The sequence below is a fragment of the Cervus canadensis genome, chromosome 27, assembly GCF_019320065.1.
Source record: "Cervus canadensis isolate Bull #8, Minnesota chromosome 27, ASM1932006v1, whole genome shotgun sequence".
NCBI lineage: Eukaryota > Metazoa > Chordata > Mammalia > Artiodactyla > Cervidae > Cervus > Cervus canadensis.
In genome coordinates this window covers 45,727,659-45,752,027 of record NC_057412.1, presented here as the reverse complement: position 1 = coordinate 45,752,027, position 24,369 = coordinate 45,727,659, and the positions used below count along the sequence as shown (strand labels likewise).

At 37.3% G+C, this 24,369-nt stretch overlaps 1 protein-coding gene across 9 annotated transcripts in view; it reads left to right on the top strand.

The window, feature by feature from the left end:
• The window catches only part of CBLB (Cbl proto-oncogene B), a 217,007-nt gene that overhangs the window by 105,550 nt on the left and 87,088 nt on the right, over nucleotides 1-24,369 (top strand). For all 9 annotated transcript variants that reach the window (XM_043448984.1, XM_043448989.1, XM_043448988.1 and 6 more), the window contains exons 5-9: nucleotides 6,191-6,347; nucleotides 12,677-12,798; nucleotides 15,801-15,938; nucleotides 19,478-19,565; nucleotides 22,135-22,266. In XM_043448984.1, the coding sequence (XP_043304919.1) occupies nucleotides 6,191-6,347; nucleotides 12,677-12,798; nucleotides 15,801-15,938; nucleotides 19,478-19,565; nucleotides 22,135-22,266 (637 nt within the window). The remainder of the gene's footprint in view (nucleotides 1-6,190; nucleotides 6,348-12,676; nucleotides 12,799-15,800; nucleotides 15,939-19,477; nucleotides 19,566-22,134; nucleotides 22,267-24,369) is intronic.

Here is a 24,369-nt window from a genome sequence, read left to right as displayed (position 1 = left end):
TAATGCAGATATTCTCTTCTGTTTCTTCCAAAAAACTTTACTGCTTTATCTTTTGTGCTTAGGTCTAAGGTTCATCTAAAATTGGTTTTTATATGATATTAGTTCAGGATCAAGATTTATTTTCTTCCATTTGTATATTCATTTGACCCAGCAACATTTATTGAAAATATCATCCATTCTCTACTACTGTTTATGGAGAGTTGTTACATATCCAGTGTTCAGATACAATTGCATTTGTTTCCAAAATTTGTTTTGTTCTATTGGCTTTCCTGTGCCAATACCATGCTCTCTTAACTACTGTAAGAACTATAAGCTTGCCAATGTTATTCTTATGGAAGTTTGGCTGATTTTATTTGGCTCTTGGCATTTCCCTATGAAGTTTAGAATCAGTCTGTCAATCCCTACTATGAAAATGATTCCTGATTGGGGTTGTAATAAATCTATGAATCAATTTGCGGAGGATTGACCATACATCTTTTTCATACTGAGTCTGCCAGTCCATTAAGGCTTTATATCTCTTTATGTCTTTTACATCTGATCATGTATGTGTGCGTATTTATGCTGTGACTTTGCTTGTATTTTGTTAGCTTTATTCCTATTTATTTGATATTTTCAGATGCTCTTGTAAATATTTTATTTTCTTATTATGTATGCTTATATATAGTAATACAACTGATTTTTTGTATATTGGTTTTATATTCAGCAACCATGTTGATTTCTCTTGTCATAGTTTAATCCGTAAACGTTTTTGTGTTTCTTAGATACAAAGCTATTTCATTGGCAAACACTGCTTTGATTTTTGCTTTTAATTGGTTATTTCTGTGATTACAAAATATACTTCAAACAGTTCTAGTACATCTTTTGCTCCTGTAAGCCGTTAGAGAATATTAGAGATTTCTTAAAAGCCTGTGTGTGATCCTACCATGATGTGTTGTTGTTCAGTTGCTAAGTCATGTCTGACTCTTTGCCCCGCCATGGACTGCAGCATGCCAGCTTCCCTGTCCTTCACTGTCTTCTGGAGTTTGCTCAAACTCTTGTCCACTGAGTCGGTGATGCCATCCAACCATCTCATCCTCTCTTGTCCCCTTCTCCTCCCCTCAGTCTTTCTCAGCACCAGGGTCTTTTCCAAAGAGTCAGCTATTCACATCAGGTGGACAAAGTACTGGAGCTTCAGCATCCATCCTTCCCGTGAGTAGTCAGGGTTGATTTCCTTTAGGATTGACTGGTTTGGTCTCCATGTTATCCAAGAGACTCTCGAGAGTCTTCTCCAACACCACAATTTGAAAGCATCAATTCTTTGGCTCTCAGCCTTCTTTACGGTCCAACCCTCACATCCATACATGACTTCTGGGAAAACCATAGCTTTGACTATACTTTGTCGGCTATACTTTTGACAGTACTTTGTCAGCAAAGTGACGTCTCTGCTTTTAAATGTGCTGTCTAGGTTTGTCATAGCTTTTCTTCCAAGGAGCAAGCTTCTTTTAATTTCATGGCTGTAGTCACCATACACAATGATTTTGGAGCCTTAGAAAATAAAACCTGCCACTGTTTCCACTTTTTCCCCATCTATTACCCATGAAGTGATGGGGCCAGATGCCGTGATCTTAGCCTTTTTAATGTTGAGTTTTAAGCCAGCTTTTTTTCTCTCCTCTTTCCCCCTCGTCAAGAGGCTCGTTAGTTGCTTTCCACTTTCTGCAGTTAGAGTGGTATCATCTGCATATCTGGGATTGTTGATATTTCTCCTGACAATCTTGTTTCTATGTCTAGACATCATCAATTGAAATTTGTGTTCCAGGTAGTTTTTATCGTTGAATCATAAAGGACATAGCTTTTTTTCTTTTTTGGCCGCACCGTGCAGCTTACGGGATCTCTGTTGAATCCCAGGCCCTCAGCGGTAACAATACGAAATTCTAGCCCCTGGACAGCTAGGGAGTTCCCGAGGCCATACAGTTTTAAAAATGCCATTTCCGTTTAATGACACAGCCACTTTTCTAGAACAGTACATGTTTTTTCTATATAAGTTTTATTTGTTGTAAAATATTCTAACCTATGGATATATGTGGTATTGTTACTTCTGAACATACTTGTTTTAATTTTTTGGTATTATGGACAACACTGTTGAAGAGACATGAATGAGGCAGCATTGCTGTGTATTTTATTTTAAACAATTTCCTTTTTCAAATCCTTAGAAGTAGGCTTTCTGAGTTAAAATGTTGTAGGTTTTTGAAACTTGCTGCCACATTGCCTTCTAGAAATGCTGTGTAAATTTTGGTTCACACCAGAAGTACACCAAAGTTCCTGTTTCCACACACCTGACCTTTGTTCAGATTCACACTTTTATGATATGGATTTTTTTTCCAAATGAGTTAAAAATAAAACCTAAATAGCTTTTATGAACTTGTGGTTTAAAGGAAATGTTTTGTCCTTTTTTTCAAGTCTCAGTCTCCTTACATTTTTGTCTTCTGTTCCTTATTCTTTTGTGTTAAAACTCTAGGGTTTTAAAATTTATCAAGTTATTGTCTCTCCTGACATTGTGTGAATAGACTAGCTCCCCCCCCAACCTTAAATTATCAAACCATTTCTGAATAGTAGAAGGGTGTTATAGCACTCAAATATCTAGCTTCCTCCTTTGTGAAGCACTCGCTTGCCCTCCATAGACACAGTTAAATGTCACAGATTTTGGTTTCATACTCTTTGGTATTGGGTAAAGATAAATAAAAGACAATTGCTGTTTGCCAGGCCCTCCATTCCTTTGGATTCTCATAGCACATAAATGTTTTTCTATGATAACCTTAGTCACATGGCACAACATAAATTACTTAACAAGTGTTTGCACTTATTAGACTGTGACTTTATTTATATTTTCATTCTGAACCTAGCCAATGCCTGACACATATAAGGTCTTTCTTGGGTGAATCCCTTAACCTCTTTAAGCCCCAGTTTTCCCATCTCTGTCATGAGGATAAATATATTATCTGCCTACCATTGTTACTATGAGAAACTCAGTACTTAATTTGGAGATTGGCAGATAGTGAGTCAACAGTAAATGACAGCTCTCATTTTTATTCCTATTGGAATTCTAAAGATCCTGAACTCATACTATTATTATAGTGAGATCTAACATTATTATATTACCCATTGGTCTTTTATTCAGTTCTTTGTGGGTTGATGGCTACTTCTGCTTTTCGTGGGATTTTAAAGTTAATTCAATTCATAATTAAAATGATTTATAATTGTTAAGTGGCAACAGAACAGATTGAATGGTGAGAGCTGGGATGGTGAGAGCCTGAAGCTTAGCTGGCCCTTATGTTCTGTTCCTTTTCTCTCTCTGCCTCTTTTGTCTTCCTAGATCTCTGCCGGTACACTGAAGTTTCCGTGTATCTGTAAAACAATAATTTGCCATTAATATTCTCTCTCACCAGCTCATCTCTAGGGGAAGAGGTGGTAGAAACCACCACTCTGTGGTCTTGCTACAGTTTAATTAAAGGTGTGAACAGTCATCCTCTGCCTTTCCCCCTGCCCCCACAAACCTCAGGAAAGAATGTGGTGGCAACTTGAAATCCTCTTTAAAAAGTCTAGATCCTTCGTGCAGCACTGTTAGAGCTTTTTTTAAAGAAACCATTGAACTCTATTTCTCTTCTTCCCATCATGGATATTTGGCTCAGCTGACCAAAGGAAGGGTATCTGTTGTATATACTTTTATATGTAGTGAGTTAACCAAATAAGGCCCTTTCTTTTTCATTCCTGTTACTACCCTTAACTAAGGTTCTGATGAATGCCTGTTTGTACTTTACACTTATCACAAAGGAGCTTGGGAAGGTCTTATTTGCACAAGTACTGTGGAAATGTAACTTGCCCCTTTGTAAATTGTCGTTCCAAAGTAGTAAGTTAGACTGCAGTGTTAGATGTTTGTACATTTTTTAATAATTCACTGTGTGAAATCACTGGGTATTCAAAAGAGTTATGATCTGCATGCACCTTAAATACTGGAAGGAGGATAATTTTTTTATGATAATTGATATCAAATGTTGTCTTATTTGGACAATCAATTTGTTTTTTATACTATATACACAAGACAGAATTCTCTTAACATCTCCGTACAAAAGAGAAAACACATACCCTTCTTAAATCAGTAGTTCTTTGTTTACTATTTAAAAATTTTTGAATGTTATGGTTCATGCCCCTTTTGTGTATTAAATATTTGAAACTTTAATTTGGTGAAGAAAACTGCTTCTTACGCACCGCTTTCGAGTTAATTGTAAGGAAGTTGGACATAATTGCATACTTACACTTCACTGTAAATAAAAAGCCTCCAAATATTATCAGAAGTTTTCATTGTTACTTTAAAACAGCAGCATCTTGTTAACCTTAATCAGAGCCTGACGTGTGTTTCTTCTAAATGGCTTCTGATGTGGTGTCTCTCTTCAGTTCTCTGTGGTTTCCTGTTTTTTTCATACATAGAGCAAAGCCTTTTGATGTATTCAGCCTCACTTTTTTTAATGGCATATCAAACATAAACTTTCTTATATACACAATATAGCATTGTTCGGCTGTCTCAGCACTCATTTATTCATCTTGCCACAGACCATTCCTTCGCTGGAATTCCTCCAGCACTTCCTTAACACCCCTTCTGTAGACTTTAGCATTACAGATTTATTTCCACCCTGAAAGTGTGTGTTCTTCAAGGGCGGAGGTAGCATCTCTTTCCATAATGGTGTTTCTCCACAGTGTCTTAGCACTTAATAGGCACAATAGATCAGTGACTTTCAAAGTGTTGTCCCCAGCAACATCAGCGTCACTTGGTAGCTTGTTAAGGTTGTAAGTTCCAAGGCTCCACCCCAATCATACTGAATCAGAATATCTTGGGTTGATCAATTTCTGTGCTAACAAGCCTTTCAGTGATTCTGATGCATGCTCAAGTTTGACAACCACTGCAGGAGATAATGAATACGAACCTTTTACCTTTACGGTGTTGCTTCACTGGAAGGATTAGTATCACGCGGGGCCAACCAATTTAGTCCATTCTGCTTGAGTCTTAATTCTCAAGAGATACTAGTAAAGAAAAATCTTTATTTAAATACTTGCAATCTTACAAGAGATTATAGCTTTTATAGCCATCCTGTTATGAAAACTGGTCTTCCCTGGTGCCTCAGATGGTGAAGAACCCGCCTGCCAGTACAGGGGATGTGGGTTCAGCCCCTGGGTCAGGAAGATCCCCTGGAGAAGGAAATGGCAATCCACTGCAGTGTTCTTGCCTGGGAAACCCCATGGACAGAGGAGCCTGGTAGGCTTCAGTCCATGGGGCTGCAAAAGAGTCAGACACGACTCAGTGACTAAACACAACAATTATGAAAACTGCAGCTTAAAATTTTCAACATGTGAATGATTGCTTTCTTCCACTTGTTCAGAAATAGGCATTTAACATTCCGAAAGGAGGAAAAGTAAAGAACAAATAATGAATGTTATTCATTTTCATGGTGGACAGGAGGTGGGTGAATGTTGGAAACTGGTCAGGCAGAGAATGGGTTGGGAGGCTTTCCCCTGGGTGCCGTTCTATCCGCTTCAGAATTTTTGAACCGTGTAAGTGTATTACATAAAAAATGTTGGTATAAGGGTTTTAAGAAGATTAAGTTGATCAATGAGTGTTGAATAAATAACTTTCCATGTGATAGCCAGTTGGATTGGTTAAAAGTTATTGAAATTTCCCTTTGCATTAGTATGAAAGGTTAAATAAAGTGGTTTTCCACCTCTGTAGAACATATCAGGTGTTGGTAGAAATGTCTTGATGACTTTCTGCCTGAACTTTCTTACGCAGTGAACAAAGAATTCTTGCTATTATGTGAACATATCATCCTGTTATTACTTTAAGAAAATAAAGGACGAGATCAGACATACAGGACTTTGATCTAATACTGTCTTTGGAAGCGTTTTTAGAAATATCTTGATAGTCAAGGACTGCTTGAGAGAAAAATTGATCTGCATTTTTGTCACATTCTTAGCAAATGGAAAATAATCCATTTAGCAAAACCCATTACATATGTTCTGAATTATAAACAGTATTCTCAACTATTTGTCTTTTAGTACAAATACAATTATATTAATGTTATGATTTAATTGTGCTGTTTCAGTGGAAGGTATGTCTTAAATGACACTTGATTCAATTACCTTTTTTTTTTTTTGTCTTGCACAGAACGATCGTACCATGGAAAGTATTCAGACAGTGCCTTCATGAGGTGCATCAGATTAGCTCTGGCCTGGAAGCAATGGCTCTAAAATCAACAATTGACTTGACTTGTAATGATTACATTTCGGTTTTTGAATTTGATATTTTTACCAGGCTGTTCCAGGTAAGCTTTTTATTTGCTTCATCCTGCCCCCTCTTCTCCTTCTGTCCCTGCTCTGCGTATGTGTATTTTGCACATCCATGCATAATGTACAAACGTATGGGAAATAGTCTCATTTTTGGTAGTCTCCCATTTAAAAGCAGACTTCCCTTGTGGCTCAGCTGGTAAAGAATCTGCCTGCAATATGGGAGACCTTGGTTCGATCCCTGGGTTGGGAAGATCCCCTGGAGAAGGGAAAGGCTACCCGCTCCAGTATTCTGGTCTGGAGAATTCCAGGGACTGTACAGTCCACGGGGTTTCAAAGAGTCGGACATGACCGAGCGACTTTCGCTTCACTTCATTTAAAAGCAGGTTGTTGGCCATTGCCCTAAGTTTAGAGTGTAAGTTTGGGATATCTGGTGTTCTGAGCCTGGAAGTTGCTTACTAGCTTTGAGAAGATTGATGTAAAGGAGCTTTGCTTTATAAACAGTCCCTGTTTAGTTTCTCACTTTACTTTGCTGATCCTTCTAGCCCAGTAGCTGACAGAATGGTGGGCGTTTGCTGAGGTTGTGTCTCAACAGCCCCCTTTGCCTCCCACACCCATTAGATGAGAAGGGAAATAGTAAGCTTGGGAATAAATAGCAAACTTAACCTCCTCTGTATCGGAGATTACTGTGATGGATACCGATTCTACAGCTAGCTTTGCTCTTTCAGCCATATGTTACAAACATTTTTCACTGTCAGTAAATATTTTCATCAGTGTAATTTTCAGCTTTCAGTTCCTACAGAATATTCCATCAAAATAGTCTGTTATTGATATAGCATATCTCTCATTTGGGAAATTTAGGTTTTCCTGGTTTTTTCCCTAATATCAGTGACTTTGAGATTAACCTTCTTGTCCTATTCATTGTTTTTGTTTTTGAACCATTCTTTTATAATTGTCTTCGCATAGCTATTCAGAAGTAGGTATCATATAATAAAAGCTGGGTATCATCATTTTGTGCTTTTGTATGTATAGACAGAATTACCCTAAACATGAAGACTTGCAATTTGCTTTGAATTTGCCTCTGCCATTAAATTGCATATCATCTCTGAGATTCAAGTGGTCACAAAATGAGAATCCCACCTAAAATTTCTGTGATTCTAATAATATAAATTATATAGCAAGTGAGGTTTAATTGATCAAAAATGAGGCTTGCTTATATTCCAACACAGTTTTTCTTTCTTTTTTTATTTTAGTCTGCAGTCTAAGATTTATTTTGTTTGAAACATACTTTCAGCAAATGTTAAAGTATAATATTGGTTTTCGTGTTTCTCATGTTGTAAGAATCTTGCTTCTCTGATTTATGACTCTGCTTGGTACTTGCCTGCAAGGATTGGGTAACTGATTTATGTAAGAAAACAAGATTACATGGCATTAACTTTTAATTTATAAAAGAACCCATTAACAGAGGGCAAACTAACTCTTGTCGACAATACTTATAGAATAAATTTTACTTTATTACAGCTTTATAATCATAATTCTACCTAGACGTATAGAATTGAAAATTAGATAAGTGACTGCAGAAAGTATGCTTTTGGTTGTTTTCAGTTTGCAGTAGTTTCATGATTATTCCCTTGATATATGTATGCTGTCAGTTAATGCTTTTCCAACAACTTTAAGATACATTTTAGGAAAAGGTTGTGTTACCTGACACTGATTATTTTATAATGGAACTTCTCCTTTCTTTAAAAGTTTCTGATAATTTTACAGATACTTACTGAACATGATACCAAGACATTCTAATAGTAGGTACTCTGCTTCTTCCCCTTGGGAAGGAAGAAAACTTAAGTTTTTTTGTTTTTTTTTTCCCATACATTAAACCTAACTATTTATTCTAGAAAGAGTGTATTTTTTGTGGGGAGCCTGGATGACTTTCAGTCAGAATGTTAAATACTAGAATGCCTCAGAGTTATATATCAAAAGTATGATGGCAACTTAATGTTGGTTAAACACTTACCCAAACAGCTGCTTAATATGTACACATATTTTCTTATAAGCTGTTTCACTTTAAAACAGCCAAGTATCTTAACACTCTAAGGTGCATATATCTTATTTATGCTCCAGGGGATAGGAGAGGAAAAGAATCTTTTAAATAGAGCTACTGTGAAAAGTATTAGGTAACAAAACAAAACAGTACCAGTGGACCAAAGTATACCTGGTGTCTTTGAAAACCCATGCTTACAGAAGTGGCTAAAGAACTCTTCTTAGCCCTTGTGTTTTTCTAAGATTCTTTACCTCTCCTCATTTCATTGGTTATACTGTAATCATGTATGTGTTTTAAAATACAAAAAAATTGGTTCTGTGTACAGAAAGTGGATGTATTAACTTTTACCGATCTTTTATTTTTGTATAACTTTAAAAATCGAGTAATATTTTCCTCCTATAATTGTGTATTCTATATGAAAAATGTAAGTTTTGTGTTTAGTATAACTGCACGTACATATATTCTGCTCTACCTGTGATATAGATGGTTAAGTGGTTGTTAATTCTTCTAGCTTTGAACTGTTGGGGATGGAATATTTAGCAGAGTGGTATCTGAAAGTGGGCAAAGGACACCCTCAGGATTGGGGTTTGTTCTAGAGATCTAGCATCAGGTTTGAAGAACGTGAAAGCTGGAGGATTCTGGTCTCCCCTTCTTCTTCTCCTCCCTCGTCCCGATATTTTGCCAGAACTTGAACCATGCTGTGATTCCCGGGAAGATCTTGCAATGGCTGTGTTCCTCCGTCTGCCTGTTACCTTATCCGTCTCCTCTCCAGGCAGTTCAGAGATGTTGGGATTGGCAAGTGCTCAAGTCCCAGATTGGAAATATGGGGCTTTTACATTCTTCTTTGCTCTCCCTGGGGCTGCTGCCCCGTCCTCCTTCCATTTCCCGTTCTCTTCTGTAAGAGGAGACTGGGGCAATAAATGGGATGGGTAAGGTGGCAGGATAAGAAGTGAGTAATTTGGAGCTATATACTAGTGACTATGGAATATACAGCATTGTGGAATAGGGAGAAAAAGAGATGGAGGAAGTCGTCTGTTGCAGTGAGGATTAAGAGAGCATCTGGGCAGACCAGCCAAGGTCCTGCTCCCAGGGTAGGCTGTAAGTCAGTAAACGAGCGTTCCTGAACACGGTGGCCTTTGAGAGAATGGAGGGACTCGTCTTCTTAACATACTTCATTAGTTTCTGTGGTCATTTAAGCATCTCCAATAGGGGCATCTCTGGTGGCTCAGTGGTGAAGAATCCACTTGCCAGTGCAGGAGCCACAGGTTCGATCCCTGATCTGGGAAGGTCACACATGCCAGGGAGCAGTTGAGCTCATGCCCCACAGCTGTTGAGCCTGCGCGTCCCAGCCAGAGAAGCCGTCACGACGAGCAGCCTGTGCGCTGCAACTGGGGAGCAGCGCCCACTCGCCGCAACTAGAGGAGAAGCCACTCAGCAATGAAGACCCAGCACAGCCAAAAGTGAATAAATAATTTTAAAAAGAGAAGCTCCAAAGAATTTTATGTTTGGTGTGTGAAAAAAGATTTCCTATAATCTAACAACAAGTTGCAAAAGTAATCACTCTTCAAAGCACTTTATTTTACCTTCTCTCAGAGTTGGACTGTGAAGAAAGCTGAGTACCGGAAAATTGATGCTTTTGAAGTGTGGTGTTGGAGAAGACTCTTGAGAGTCCCTGGGACTGCAAGGAGACCCAACCAGTCCATCCTAAAGGAGATCAGTCCTGGGTGTTCATTGGAAGGACTGATGCTGAAGCTGAAACTCCAATACTTTGGCCACCTCATGCGAAGAGTTGACTCATTGGAAAGGACCCTGATGCTGGGAGGGATTGGGGGCAGGAGGAGAAGGGGACGACAGAGGATGAGATGGCTGGATGGCATCACCGACCTGATGGACATGAGTTTGAGTAAACTTGGGGGTTTGGTGATGGACAGGGAGGCCTGGCGTGTTGCGGTTCATGGGTCACAAAGAGTCAGACACGACTGAGTGACTGAACTGAACTGAACTGAAGCCATTCTTTGGCGACATACTTTGAACATGCACACACAAAATACAAAACTACCACGTGTTTCTGACTGTGGGTTTCATTCTCAAGAAAACTAGTGCACAGACTTCCTATGAAGTATATATATTTGTAGTTAGAAGCTAGCCCTTAGAATTATTACTCAGAAATGGTCGCTACATAGCACAGCATTTGGCTCAGAACTCCACTTGTATTTGGTCTGTGCATTGGCTGTTATAAAGTTCAGCACTGTTTTTAAAAATACAGCTTTCATTAATTTGTGTGGATTCTAATGGAAATGACCCAGATATTTTATGTTCTTTTCATCCTTGTCCTATATAGATGAGGAAGCAAAACAAAACTCAGTGACTCTAATAGTTATTATTCAGTTTTTTTTAAACACATGCTAATATTCTTCCAAGTATTGTTTATGTAATTTTTAGTCATCCCTTAAGGAGAAAATTAAAAACATTTTTTTTTCAAGTACATAGACAGAACAGCTCATAAGGGTGTTCTCCAGAGCTCATTTTTCCCCAATTAGGTATTTTAGTGTGATGGGGAAATACCCTAAAGATTTTTCTTGTTATTTCGGCAAAGGTTAAACTCTTCATTACTAAATCATTCTTAAATCATTCTTTCCCTTGTTATCCTCCTCTCAAGGGATATAATCCTTAAAGAATTCCGCCTTGTAAATTTGAAGCTTGCTTAACAATAACAAGGAACAAGTCTCAAAACAAACAGAAGTAGGAGCCCTCCACCAGTAATGGAGTCTGGGATAACTGTTTCAGCAACTTTGACTTGGCAACACAGAATACTTTTTTTTTTCTTTTACATAGAAGATTTGAGTTAATAATTTGGCACATTAGGTAGAGTACGCTGCCAATTCCTTGGGATAAATGTAACTTCAGCCTTAAAGATACAGCAGAGCTGATTCATTAAATGCCCTCAAGCGAAGTTGTTTATTACTGGCTGCCTTTTTTCCCTTGCCATGATAATTGGAGGGACAACTAATCCCATTAGACAGAGCGATAACAAACCGTATGTGTGTGTGTGTGTGTTTCTGTGAAGGATTTCTACAGAAATCCTCTAAACTGAACCTTTTCTGATTTTCTAATTGTACAAGGATGAACCAGATGTTAGAATTGTAGTGTATTACCATGGGAGTCTGATGCTGAAGCTGAAACTCCAGGACTTCGGGCACCTCATGCGAAGAGCTGACTCATTGGAAAAGACCCTGATGCTGGGAGGGATTGGGGGCAGGAGGAGAAGGGGACGACAGAGGATGAGATGGCTGGATGGCATCACCGACTCGATGGGCATGAATTTGAGTAAACTCCGGGAGTTGGTGATAGACAGGGAGGCCTGGCGTGCTGCGATTCATGGGGTCGCAAAGAGTCGGACCAACTGAACGACTGAACTGACTGACTGACCATGGGAGTGAAGGCTTTGTAGGCACGTCAGTCATCAGATAAGCTGTTCACAGCAACTGTCCTGGTTGCTCTGCCCCGGTGCTGCCTTAGTGCTGGTCTCCCTTTGGGACGCAAGACAGGCATGTTCCTTGTTATGTAGCTTTAGGGTCAGTGTGTAGACTTTGCCAAATCACTTACACTCCATGATAGCCTTTTGTTCTACAAAATGTGATGTCTAAATGTTAGAGTAGTGAATAAAACAGACACGCAGGGAGATGAGGCATGAGATGAGAAGTGGTGATTTCGGTCTGAGAAGGCTCTGTTGAGGAAGAGATGTTTGAAGAGGAAGGAGTCATACAACATGCATACTTGAAGAATTCAGGTAGAAGGATCAGCAGATTCAAAGGCTGTGAGGTGAGAGAGTGTAATTATGTTTACGCCAGCAGTACTGTGGTCCGCGGATCTAGAGGAAAGGTGGGAGGTGAGAGAGTCACAGCCGATGGGATACAGGGGAACTGGGTCTCAACCCCGTAAGGTCCTTCTAGGCCTTTTATAAGAACTTTGGCTTTTAGTCAAAGTTGGAGAGTTTTGAACCAAAGAGTGATGTGGTTTATGTTTCAAAATGATCGCAACTGCTGTATTGGGAATAGAATATGTGAAGAGATTATGTGGTTTTCCTTTTTGCTTTCAATATTTTTTTTCCTAAAATCTGTTTTCTGCATAATTATATTTCTCCAAAATGAAAGTAAGTAGTTTTATGTTTGCTTTTGGATAATATAAGTTGACCTAAGCCACGTAAACTTATATTCACTTTAAAAATATCCAGGAGAATTCTAGTATGTGTATTAAATAATGGTTTGGTGTATAAATGATAGTTGATACTCTCTAGGTAATCTTTTAATTTATTTATACTTTTAGCCGTGGGGCTCTATTTTACGGAATTGGAATTTCTTAGCTGTAACACATCCGGGTTACATGGCATTTCTCACATATGATGAAGTGAAAGCACGGCTACAGAAATACAGCACCAAGCCCGGAAGGTAAGACTTTGGCAGTAATATTGTGTGATATATAGAAAGGTGGAAAGTCCTCGGTGGTTCATTCCTAAGTAAATCAGTTATACACATGGGGTTGAGGGGAGGGAAATGCTAATAGATGAAAACAGTGCTTCCTAATTCAGTTATTCAAATTGGTATGTTGTGCTTGTTCTGAAACTTAATGTTCATAAAGTGAAAGAGGATATGGTAATATGTAATTTGATGAATTTAGAGAAGAAGTCTCAGAGTTTAAAACTGGAATAAGATATTAGCATATTAACTCTTTTCATGACATGTGTTTGTGTATAAAATTGTATATTTGAATACTTGAATACTGTGCTAATGACAAATCAGTTTCATATTCATTATTTCAGGGTATTTTTCAAGACATTTAGTTTGGTTCTATGATAATCACATAATTCCATATAAATACATATTAATGCATGTAAGTACATATAAGTGTACAGATACATGATAAATGTGTAGTAAGTTCATAAACGTATAAACCCATTGCTAGCAATCCAAACCAGTGTCATGTCCTTGAGAACTTCTTCCATAATCTCTCATGGCTGCTGTTGAAATTGAATGAAACTCACAGAGCTTAGCTGTGTGATCAGCCTCTCTGGCTTTGCCTAAGAGAGCAGACCTTACTAATGGCATATCTGGGATCAGAAAATCTCTCTCCCCTGGTGCAGACATTTCCCCAGAGCCAGTCTAGAAATGCACCAGGCACGTAGTAGGCATTTGTGCTGTGGCTTGCTGTCTGCTGGGAATGATGGTCGTGACAGTGAGACCGCCCTTTCTCACTTACCGCGTTTAGGAGGAGACACCACGCCACTGTCCGTGGGAGCCCTGATGTTCATATAGGGGTCATTGCATTTTAGAAGTTTGGTATTTTTCAAGTCTACCTTTTTCTTCTAGTACCGTTTTTATTTGATTTTTAGTGCAAGTGTCATTTGTCCTTTAAGAAAGTCTTTTCAAGTAGTCAGTTATTGATGATTTCTTCCCTCTTTACCATAGTGGAAAAATTTTTACCTCTTATATTTCTAAGAATTTTTATTGTATATTAGAAGGCAGTTGTAGGTACAGAAAACAGCGTGGCTCCTGTGGGGTCATAGGTTTAGACTGAGAACTGGTTCTCATTGTGACTACAAGACGGGGTCAGTTATTATGCACAGTGACAATGGCTTAGGTAAGTCATTGTGTTTCATCAGGGATCTCTCATAACCAAATTTTTCCATAACTTTTGCTCTCTTGATTGGCATCAAAGTATCATCTTGTTCCTGGAGTATGATTTGAAAGATACAATACCATTGGAATCATTCTGTCATACAGATTTAACACAGAAGTCATTTGGGAAATTATCTCCAGTTCTAAAAAAAAAAAAAATAATAAAGTGAGTCTTCTTGTGTTCTCTTGTTCAAGATCATGGAGATAATTGATGATCGTGTTGGAAGTGTTAATAGAAGCCAGAACTCATCACTATTTGAATAGAGCTTTTAAGATAGTGCTCTCCGAAAGGATGTCTTCTTTTCCTTCCCTTCCTGCCTTGTATCAGTTATTTATTTTAAGTTTTCGTTAAAGGTGAAATGATCAGTCTGTGGCAAACCCTTGTATGTACTTGTGATAGGGTGTTTAAAATGTGTTTAGGAAAATTCAGTCAACAACCAAATGATTTTAATAAATATTTGCTGGAGTGGTCCTTTCTCTCGGGAAATGGTTCATTTCTTTGGCTTCATGGTAAAGAAAATAGTTGGGTATATTTCAAGGACATTTGAGTTCTTAAGGGTGTACTTTATTTGGATCCAGCTGACAGTCGTGTCTGTGTGGGATTATTCTGGATGATCATGATTAAGGATGCTAAGTGAGAGGTTGATACTTATTTTTCAGCTTTCTAGGAGAATGTTTCTATACTTCTTGAAAAGTCCTTTCCAACAGTTCCAAAACCAATATGAAAATCACTTCTTCCTTTCTGTAAAGAGCTGAGTTTTCTTCAAAGATGAAACCACATTGCAGTACTTGATATCCAAATTAAGTAAATCTAATGACTGTGTAGCTGTTATATATGCTAAATTATCTGTTAAAGTTTTTATTACAGTACTTGTTTAATCAATAACTAATGTAGATTAACAGATGCTTATTTCTTCCACGTACATATAGCAATCAGGGTACTCAAATATAGCTTAAATTGGCCTACTTTCGATCTGCTTAAGGTGTTAGAAAATCCAGATATGGATATCATGAATAAGATTGCGTGTAATACACTTAAATTCAGGGAAATGATGTAAAATGTGGTAAGTAGGTAAGATAATTAGCTAATCTTAGTAAACAGTAATGAATTTAAAACCAAGTCAGTCCCTTCTGACATTGCCATTAATTTGTTTTATATTTTAGAACTATTTTTATTTCCTGTCACAAGACATTGAACTTGACAGGATTAGAGGGGAGCATGAACTTACCTAATTTGCTTTCCCATTAATATAGTTCAGCTCTCTGATCTTTTGTTTAAACATGAGTGGCTGTAATACTTGAAAGAAAAGTATTATTTTTACACACGTTATTAACAACTAAAAGTGCATAATTTTAAGATGACAAAATAATGTATTGAATTCCATAGTAGACTGGCTCAATTTCTGTCTGAGCTAGCCAAATTAATTTTTACTTATTTTATTTTTGCTTTCCAAAAATGTCGTAGCTGTTTCACACCACCAGCGCTTTAATGCAGAGCAAACCTCTAATGATGATGGTGGTAAATTATTTGATGGTTTACAACTTCGATTATTTTTTCACAGAACTCCAGGGATATTTAAATGGAATTATTATCATTATTTCTTTTGCAGATGAGTAAATGGAGAAGGAGAATTGTGTAAAAATAAGTTTGAAGATAGAAATCCTAAATGATTTTGTTTATTCTTTTGCTTACGAAAAATCTGACAATTGTTTGGTAGTAGGTAGCAAGCAGACATTTTGAAAGTGTTTAAACATACTTCTCTTGTGTTTCACAGCTACATTTTCCGCTTAAGCTGCACCAGGCTGGGGCAGTGGGCCATTGGCTATGTGACGGGGGACGGCAATATCTTACAGACCATACCGCACAACAAGCCCTTATTTCAAGCCCTGATTGATGGAAGCAGGGAAGGATTGTGAGTATGAGACCTGGGGGTTTGAGTGTTTATTGTTCACAGATGTGGAAGATAGAGGCTCCTTTTGATGGTGGGAATGGACAGTGAGGCTGATGGTCTGACTGGTTTTTATTTTAAAACTAAGAAAAGGATGATCCTTAGATTTTATTGTTCATTTCTTAGTCAATTTAAAGTAACCTAATTATTTGATTTTTTTTTTTAGCATGGTCTTCACAACCTTCAGATCTGAATAGTTCCTTACAAATGTTAGAAAATACTGTGCAGTTGGAGAATGGACGCAGCGGAACAATTATTTGATTGGTCCCTGTCTAGCTCTGCTCCTGTGCTCCTGATTTGTACTCTCAGTATAGGGTCTTTTAATCCTGCTGTTGGGATCATGGGCACATTCTGATAGGCTCTGTTCTTGGACTGTTAGTAGAGTTGCAAAGAATCTCCCTTTGTGGGATTTCCACACACAGCTCACAAAAGCATCCCACCCCAAAGAGCCATCCATCTGCTCTTCTGTCTCAGAAAAACACAACTGGCTATTAAAGGGGCCTGGAACTTCATTTCCCTGGGGAGCACTGTGCTCCTGTCTCTGAAACATGCCTGCCTTCCCTCCCACCCTCCTCTTTCGCTTCCTCTCTTTTGTCCTTTTTTTAATTTTTAAATTAAAGCATAAGTGAGGTACAATGTTAAATGTTACAGGTGACCAGTATGATGATTCACAGTTTCTAAAGGCTATGCTCCATTTGCTGTCGTTGCTCAGTCACTCGGTCACGTCTGACTCTTTCCACGGCCCGCAGCATGCCAGGCTTCCCTGTCCTTCACTCTCTCTGATGTTTGCGCAAACTCACGTCCATTGAGTCAGTGATGCCATTCAAACAGTTCATCCTCTGCCGTCCCCTTCTCCTCCTGCCCTCAATCTTTCCCAGCCTCAGAGTCTTTTCCAGTGAGTCAGCTCTTTGCATCAGGGGCCAAAGTATTAGCGCTTCAGCTTCAACAGCTGTCCTTCCAATGAGTTTTCAAGATTGATTTCCTTTAGGATTTATTGGTTTGATCTCCTTGCTGTCCAAGGGACTCTTAAGAGTCTTTTCTAGCACTGCAGTTCGAAAGTGCCCATTTTTTGGTGCTCATTTGGCTTCATTTATAGTTACTGTAAAATATTGACTATATTCCTGTGATAGAAACCTGAGAGGGGGGAGTCTACCAGAAAGAGAAAATAGTTTCCAGTAGCAAAATTTTCCTTTGCCAAAGAAAGAACAGAAAAAAGAAAAAGTGATGGGCTCCTTGTGAATGGATAGAAGTTGTGAATTTTAAGAAATAGTTATGTAAGAATGAATGGCAAACTGGTACTAAAAGTCTATAGTTCTCCTTTTTTAATTATAAATTTGCTATTCTGTTATTTCTATCTTACCTCTAGTGCATCAAGGACTCATATGTGTGACTTTCTATCCACTATAACAGGATTTTTGTTTTGAAGAAAATGTACTTCAGAGTTTTAATTTCTAAAAAGAGATCACAAGTGGGCACATCTGTGAATGGACTAATTTTGATGTATCTTATTTATATTGTGGGCTTTTCTGGTGGCTCAGAGGTAAAGGGTCTGTCTGCCAATACAGGAGACCTGGGTTTGATCTCTGGGTCCAGAAAATGCCTTGGAGAAGGAAATGGCAACCCACTGCAGTATTCTTGCTTGGTGAATCCCGTGGTCAGAGGAGCCTGGCTGGCTACAATCCATGCGGTTGCAAAGAGTCAGACATGGAACAACAGCAACAACAAAAGATCAGTAACAACACAGGATATCATCTGGTCCAACTGTTTCCAACCGTCGGGGTCATTTGTCCTTTCCTTAGAGTTAATCTGATATTGTGCGACATAAGTGATGAAGAAGTTTACTTTGATAACTAGCCAGGATTCCTTATTCCTCCAATGCCATTGAAAGGGACTCAGCAACAGCAATATTGAAGACCATAATCATTGAATTGCTCCTATACAGAATTTTTAAACCTTTTCTCTAGCAAAATTATTGTCATTTTGTAATCTTTCATTTCTGAATTCTCCCTAGAATTCAACATTCTTGAAGTGTGGTGAACAAGTATAAAAAGAAAGCTACCGGCTTTTGCTTATCACTTCTATAATGTTTGTAGCATTTTATCCTGTCCCTATAATGACACTCTAAAATTTGTATCATAGTCATATGTAGTCAACTCCTTTTCCTAAATCTTAAAAATACAACAACAACAGAACCACTCACTGATTTTCTTCTTACCATATGAGAGTTGTCTGTCCTCTAGGTTTATTTTTTCCTGGTTTTCTTTTAGAATTTTAAACACTAACATATTTATAGACTATTTATGGGTAAATATTTTTTGTTACTTCACATAATAATTTTAGTATAGTTTTGCTCTTTATTCACCACTGTACTATTATGTTCTTAAGTTATCATTCAAAAATCTAAAACAAAAAGTTACTAAATAAAATCACCTGTAACTTAATGAATTGATGAAATCCAGCAGTGATATTACTCATTTCCTAATCTAATATAGGTGCTTACCAACATGATCAGCTTCATTTTTTTTTTTTTTTCATTTATTTTTATTAGTTGGAGGCCAACCATTTCACAACATTGCAGTGGGTTTTGTCATACATTGACATGAATCAGCCATGGAGTTACATGTATTCCCCATCCCGATCCCCCCTCCCACCTCCCTCTCCACCCGATTCCTCTGGGTCTTCCCAGATTTCTGAATAACGAACCACTGGTTTAGCACAGCAAGATGGCATGATAACTTTTAGTTCTTATTTTAATTCTCTCTAGTAATGGAACCTTATGCTTATAAACCATTCTGTTGGTAGCTTCATTTGAGATAAATGAAACATAGAGTTGTAACCTTTGTTTATGTGCACATGTGTATATGTGCCAGGGTAAATGGAAGGTGAAACAGAAAGAAAGGGGATGGGAAACTAGAGAAAGAAAACACCACAAAAATGTTTGGATAACTTTTATGAGAAAATTGTGGGGTTTAATTCTATTTTTGTTTCCTAGTGGTACTAAGCATAGGGTAAAATGTAACATTAATTGTGCTTCATGTGAAAGACGGAATAGTTGCAAATAGGTGTATACTCTTGAGTATTTTGGAACAGAACGTGAGAAACAGTGGAAGTGTCAGTCACTTGGTCATGGCCGACTCTTGTGACGCCCATGTACTATAGCTCGCCAGGCTCTGTAGCCTTCTCCAGGCAAGAATACTGGAGCGGTTTGCCATTTCCTTCTCCAAAACATATAGTAAAGGTGTTTAATTGAAAATGATTGCTTAGTGGCTGAGTCCATATTCATTATATATTTCTTTTATTAAAAAACTTTCCTAGATTTTAAATTTCCTAAAAATAACTTGTAGTATTATGGAAACAGTGATAGAATAAATTCTTGATGTAAGATACCTAAAAAGGAGATATCTAAATGTACGTTTGAATATAGAAGAATCTGATTACATAACCTTAAAGGCAGTTAAGACTTGTATGTAGTTATGTAAATAAAATTTCTCTTTATAATCCAGCTATCTTTATCCTGATGGGAGGAGTTATAATCCTGATTTAACTGGACTATGTGAGCCTACACCCCATGATCATATAAAAGTTACACAGGTAAGGACAATTTCTGGAGACATACTTAAAATTAATAAGTATTTGTGATTCCTTTGAAATAACATTCTTAATAATTGGTAAAGTCATGTACAGATATTTAATGCAAAACATGTTTAAGGAATTCTAAGAGTGTTTGAAAAAAAGTTACAGAACTTTTTTTATTTTTTTGATAAAAATCTCTTGTTAATATTTCTGCTTCCAATATAATACTGACATTTTTGTGGGGAAATAGATAAATCTGTAGGTAGACAGATCTATAGGAAAGTAGAGATATTTAGCTTTAGAAAACTTCAGGGAAGATTCGAATAATTGTATGCATTAGTTTTTAGAGTCAAATGAGTAATTGAAACCCATTGGAGACAATAATTGTTTTTTTGTAAATCCACTGTTGGCACCCTCATAGGTTATGACTTGGGGGGGTAACTTGGTCAAGTCTTCCTTGAGGGTGGTATTCAGTACTTACCAAAACCTAAACATGTTTGACTCTAGATTCCATATACATATCACTTGAGCATACACACAAAGATCTGTACCCCAGGATGTTCACTTTAGCATTGTTCTTAAAAATGAAATATTACAGTATACCAAATACCTGTATTCAGTCAGAGGTTAAATACCATAGCACACTCACACTTCATTATCCTGTGAAGTCTTTTAACAAGAGGAAGGTAGTGCTGGACACTCACATGGGAACCTCTGCATCTTGTTATGTAAAAAAGTTATGTAAAGCTTCATTATGTAACATTTGACTTTGTAAAATGACATTATGTAACTTCAGTTTTATAAAGAAAAATAACCATTTGTGAACATGTGAATGCACTTTAAAAAAATAAAAATGAAAAACGCTAACTTGGCAACAGTCTTTGAGAGAGAACTTCCAATAGTTTATTTTAAATGTAGCTGAGTTTAAAAAAATTTTGAAATTTGGATATTTTGTACTTTGTATAATAATAAAACTAATAAAACCAAATGATAAGTTTTAAGGAAAACAGTAGATAATTTTTCATTTCTACTTCTTTAGATTTCAATGGTCTTGATATTTAAAACATACTTGTTGACATGTGTACTCTTCTGGGCAGTTTTAAAAATTTAATACATGAAAGCCATTTTAAAAGTTATGTACTGATTCTGTGTTTTCTAATATATGTAGAAAGACACAGGAGACAATTCCTTATAAAGCCATTGTTTAAAAATTGTTTTAAAATTCATATTCAGGAGCAGTATCATTCTCTTAAACTACTCATAAATATTTGAATAGCTTACCTCTTAGGTTGCATTGCCTTTTGCAAGTGTGATTTTATCTTTAATTTTTTTAATAATTGTAGATTGGTCCATTCAATTTCATAACCACTATACAGGCTACACTCTACAGGGTCGCAAAGAGTCGGACACAACTGAAGTGATTGAGGACACACACACAGATACTTACCTATTATTTTAGGGATTTCAGTGAAATATATGATACTTTGGACTTCTTTTCCATCTTGATCTACTCTTTCCCTAATTTATTTTAAAATTATATAGTCACACATATACCATGATAGACAGAATTTATATATGAATGAGTGAGTATGTGGGTGTGTGTATCTATGTGTTTATACATATGCATTTTTTCTCACTGAGATTGTAAGAGCTTTCACTAGGCTAGGGATTAAATATTGTCATTTATTCATCCTGTCCAAGGCCATGTATGTAGTACCTACTTACTAGACTAACACATTGCCTTATTTAAACAAATTTTTGTTTCAGTAACTCCTTTTCTTTGTATCCCTATTAAGTAACACTCTCTGTTCATACTTTCTTTATACTTATGAATATATCTGAATCTTCTTTGTGACAGAGTTCTTTTCATTATTTGAACACTGAGAATTTATCTATGCCAAAAGCATCTAAACTAGTGAATAAAGAGAATAGATTTTTAATGAAACAATTTTTGATAGCTGAAATGATTAGGTTTTTGATCGTGTTAGACTGGGAAAAGAGTATGCAAATAGGGGTTTAATATAGAATTTGAGGAAAATAATTTATACTACTGAGCTTCAGGAGTTTTTTAAATTCAGTGTATCTTCTTATACTTTGGAGATTATATGACATAATAAATGTGGACAACAGTACATGGCATGCAGAAGGCCCTTGGCAAATTCTCCGTCCTGAAATTTCCGAAATAGATGTCTAAGAAATAAAATTGTCAGCTGTATTGCAATTTTGACATTAAAATTAGATGAGTATGTGGTATTTACAGAGAAAAGTATTGTTTTTTATTGCATTTAAGACCATACGTTTGTCTCTTAAATCACCCTGTTGATGCAGGTACCTTCCTAAAGGAACAGTACAAAATGTTAAATAATCCAAAGTATTAAAAAAGCTTATGCAATTGCAGATAAAATCTTTTTAATTTTATAGACCAAATTGTGACTACCAATTTAAAATATATCTTAAATGGCAGTTTGATCTGACAGGGTCAAGTGTGAGGAATTTACTGTAAGTCATGGTATTTAAGGAAATTCAGTGTTATCAGTTCATGCAAATAAATACATTAACGTTGCCTTTTTTGCTCCCCCAATTCCAGGAGCAGTATGAGTTATATTGTGAGATGGGCTCCACTTTCCAGCTCTGTAAGATCTGTGCTGAGAACGACAAGGACGTCAAGATCGAGCCTTGTGGGCACCTGATGTGCACCTCTTGTCTCACCGCCTGGCAGGTATAGTCAAGATCTAATTGGTCACGTTGATGTCTTCCTTATGTTCCCTATGAATATGTCTTTTTTCACTTTTCTTCATCTTTAAGGACTCAGAAAGTCACACGTGTTTGTTTGAAGGGTTGTCTTTTTAAGAAATCTCGTGTTGAGTCTTTCACGGACATGATTTGACGTTTTGTTGGGTTTTCATGCTTTCTTTGTGCTGTGCTTAGTCGTCAGTCGTGTCCGACTCTTTGGGACCCACCAGGCTCCTCCATCCATGGGATTCTCCAGCCAAGAACACTGGAGTGGGTTGCCATGCCCTCCTCCAGGGGATCTTCCCAACCCACGGCTCGTACCCGGGTCTCCCACATTGCTGGTGGACTCTTCACCACCTGAGCCGCCAGCGAAGCCCAAGAATTCTGGCGTGGGTAGCCTGTCCCTTCTCCAGGGGATGTTCCCAACCCAGGAATCGAACTGGGGCCTCCTGCATTGCAAGTGGATTCTTTACCAGCTGAGCTTCAGGGGAAGCCCTTTTCTTTTACTATTATTTAATATATAAAATTAATATAACTTAATCTTACAGTATTAATCATAAGTAGTTCTGCTTCTATAACACTGTTGATTTCGGAGTATCACTTACCAATGTTGCAAACTAACCATATTTATTTATTGTAGCTCAGATTCTATTTATAGTAGATCAGATTCTCAAGCAAAGTAAACCCTAATAGATAAATCTTACACTGATGTTTCAACACTTCTCTTGAGAAGCTATGGCTCCTGTCTCATGTATGTCTCCAATTGCTCTGTAAGGCTAAAACAGGAGCATCAGACAGAAAGTTTCCCAAATGTCTTTAGTTCCCATAGTCACTAAATTTTCCAGTTTACAGCAACAGAATCTAAGGCAAGCTGCCTTCCATTCTGTAGGCATTCAATAAATATAAATTGATTTGATGTTTTAGAATACGACCTAGAAAATAATTGGTTTCCCCAAGGGCTTCTTTAAAATATTTCTTGATCTGTAATAAAGGTTAGAGATTTTTAAATAGATCTTTGGACAGATTTCTAGTTTTGAGTATTTGGAGGATTCACAGAATATTTTGCTCAAACACTTTTTTATCTACTATGTTTTAACACAGTATTAAAGTCAGTATTGTTGATTGGATTTAGAAAACAAATCATTAAACTTTCAAGCCTGTAAAAAAATTTGCAATTGAGCATTATCATGAGCATCCGTATTCCTGAACCTTCTCTCCAGCCCAGAACCTGTGTATTTCCCCAGGAAGGATGGCCTCAGGGGATCCGGACAGGGCAGTGCAAACTCATAGGAGTATTGATGTTTGTTGAGCTCATTACTTGATGATAGAATATTAATGATTTTCACATGCTTATGAAGAGGGCCTCTTTCTACCTTTGGGAAACTTTTAAAAATGGATGAAGAAAAAGAGGAAGAACTAGGAAATGAATTACAATTGATTTACATTTACAGAGCCATTTCTGAGCTCCCAGACATCTTTCCTTCGGTAAAGATTGTTCAACCTCCCTACATGGCTCGCTTTCAATATGCATTTGATTTATACTTTACCTGAGGTTTTCCTTGCTCTCATTTCCCTTTATCCCTTCATGATGCTTGTGAATTTTGTGTAGTGCAGGGAGAAGTCAGAGGAAAAGCACTGCCCCATATGACATCAGCAGGTTCTCAGCATACAGTTACTTGACTGCTATTTATGTTAACGAATAATAGTTCTGCAGACATTGCAGTGCCTTTTTTTTAAAAACAAATGTTTCAATAACTTTAGTTACACTGGTAGAAGACAAAACTGTCAATTTGCAAATGGATTTCAAATGTATCAGTAGAAAATATTATAGAGATGTTATTGACTCAGTGCCTGGCTGACAGGGAGGGAACCGCTTTAAGATTATTTGCTTTACCTGAAACCCTCTAAGTATTTCAGGGCGAGTAGTAAGCTGACAGAGGCCGATATGTCTGTCAGGCCCTTTAGACTGAGTTACGTTCTCAGGGCAGCAGTAGGGTTCTTATAGGTGTGAGGAAAGTCAAACTTTGCTGTTCTCCCTAAAGGAAACCAGAAATTTAGGCTGGTACAGGCTCCCCGTACCCTGCCTCCA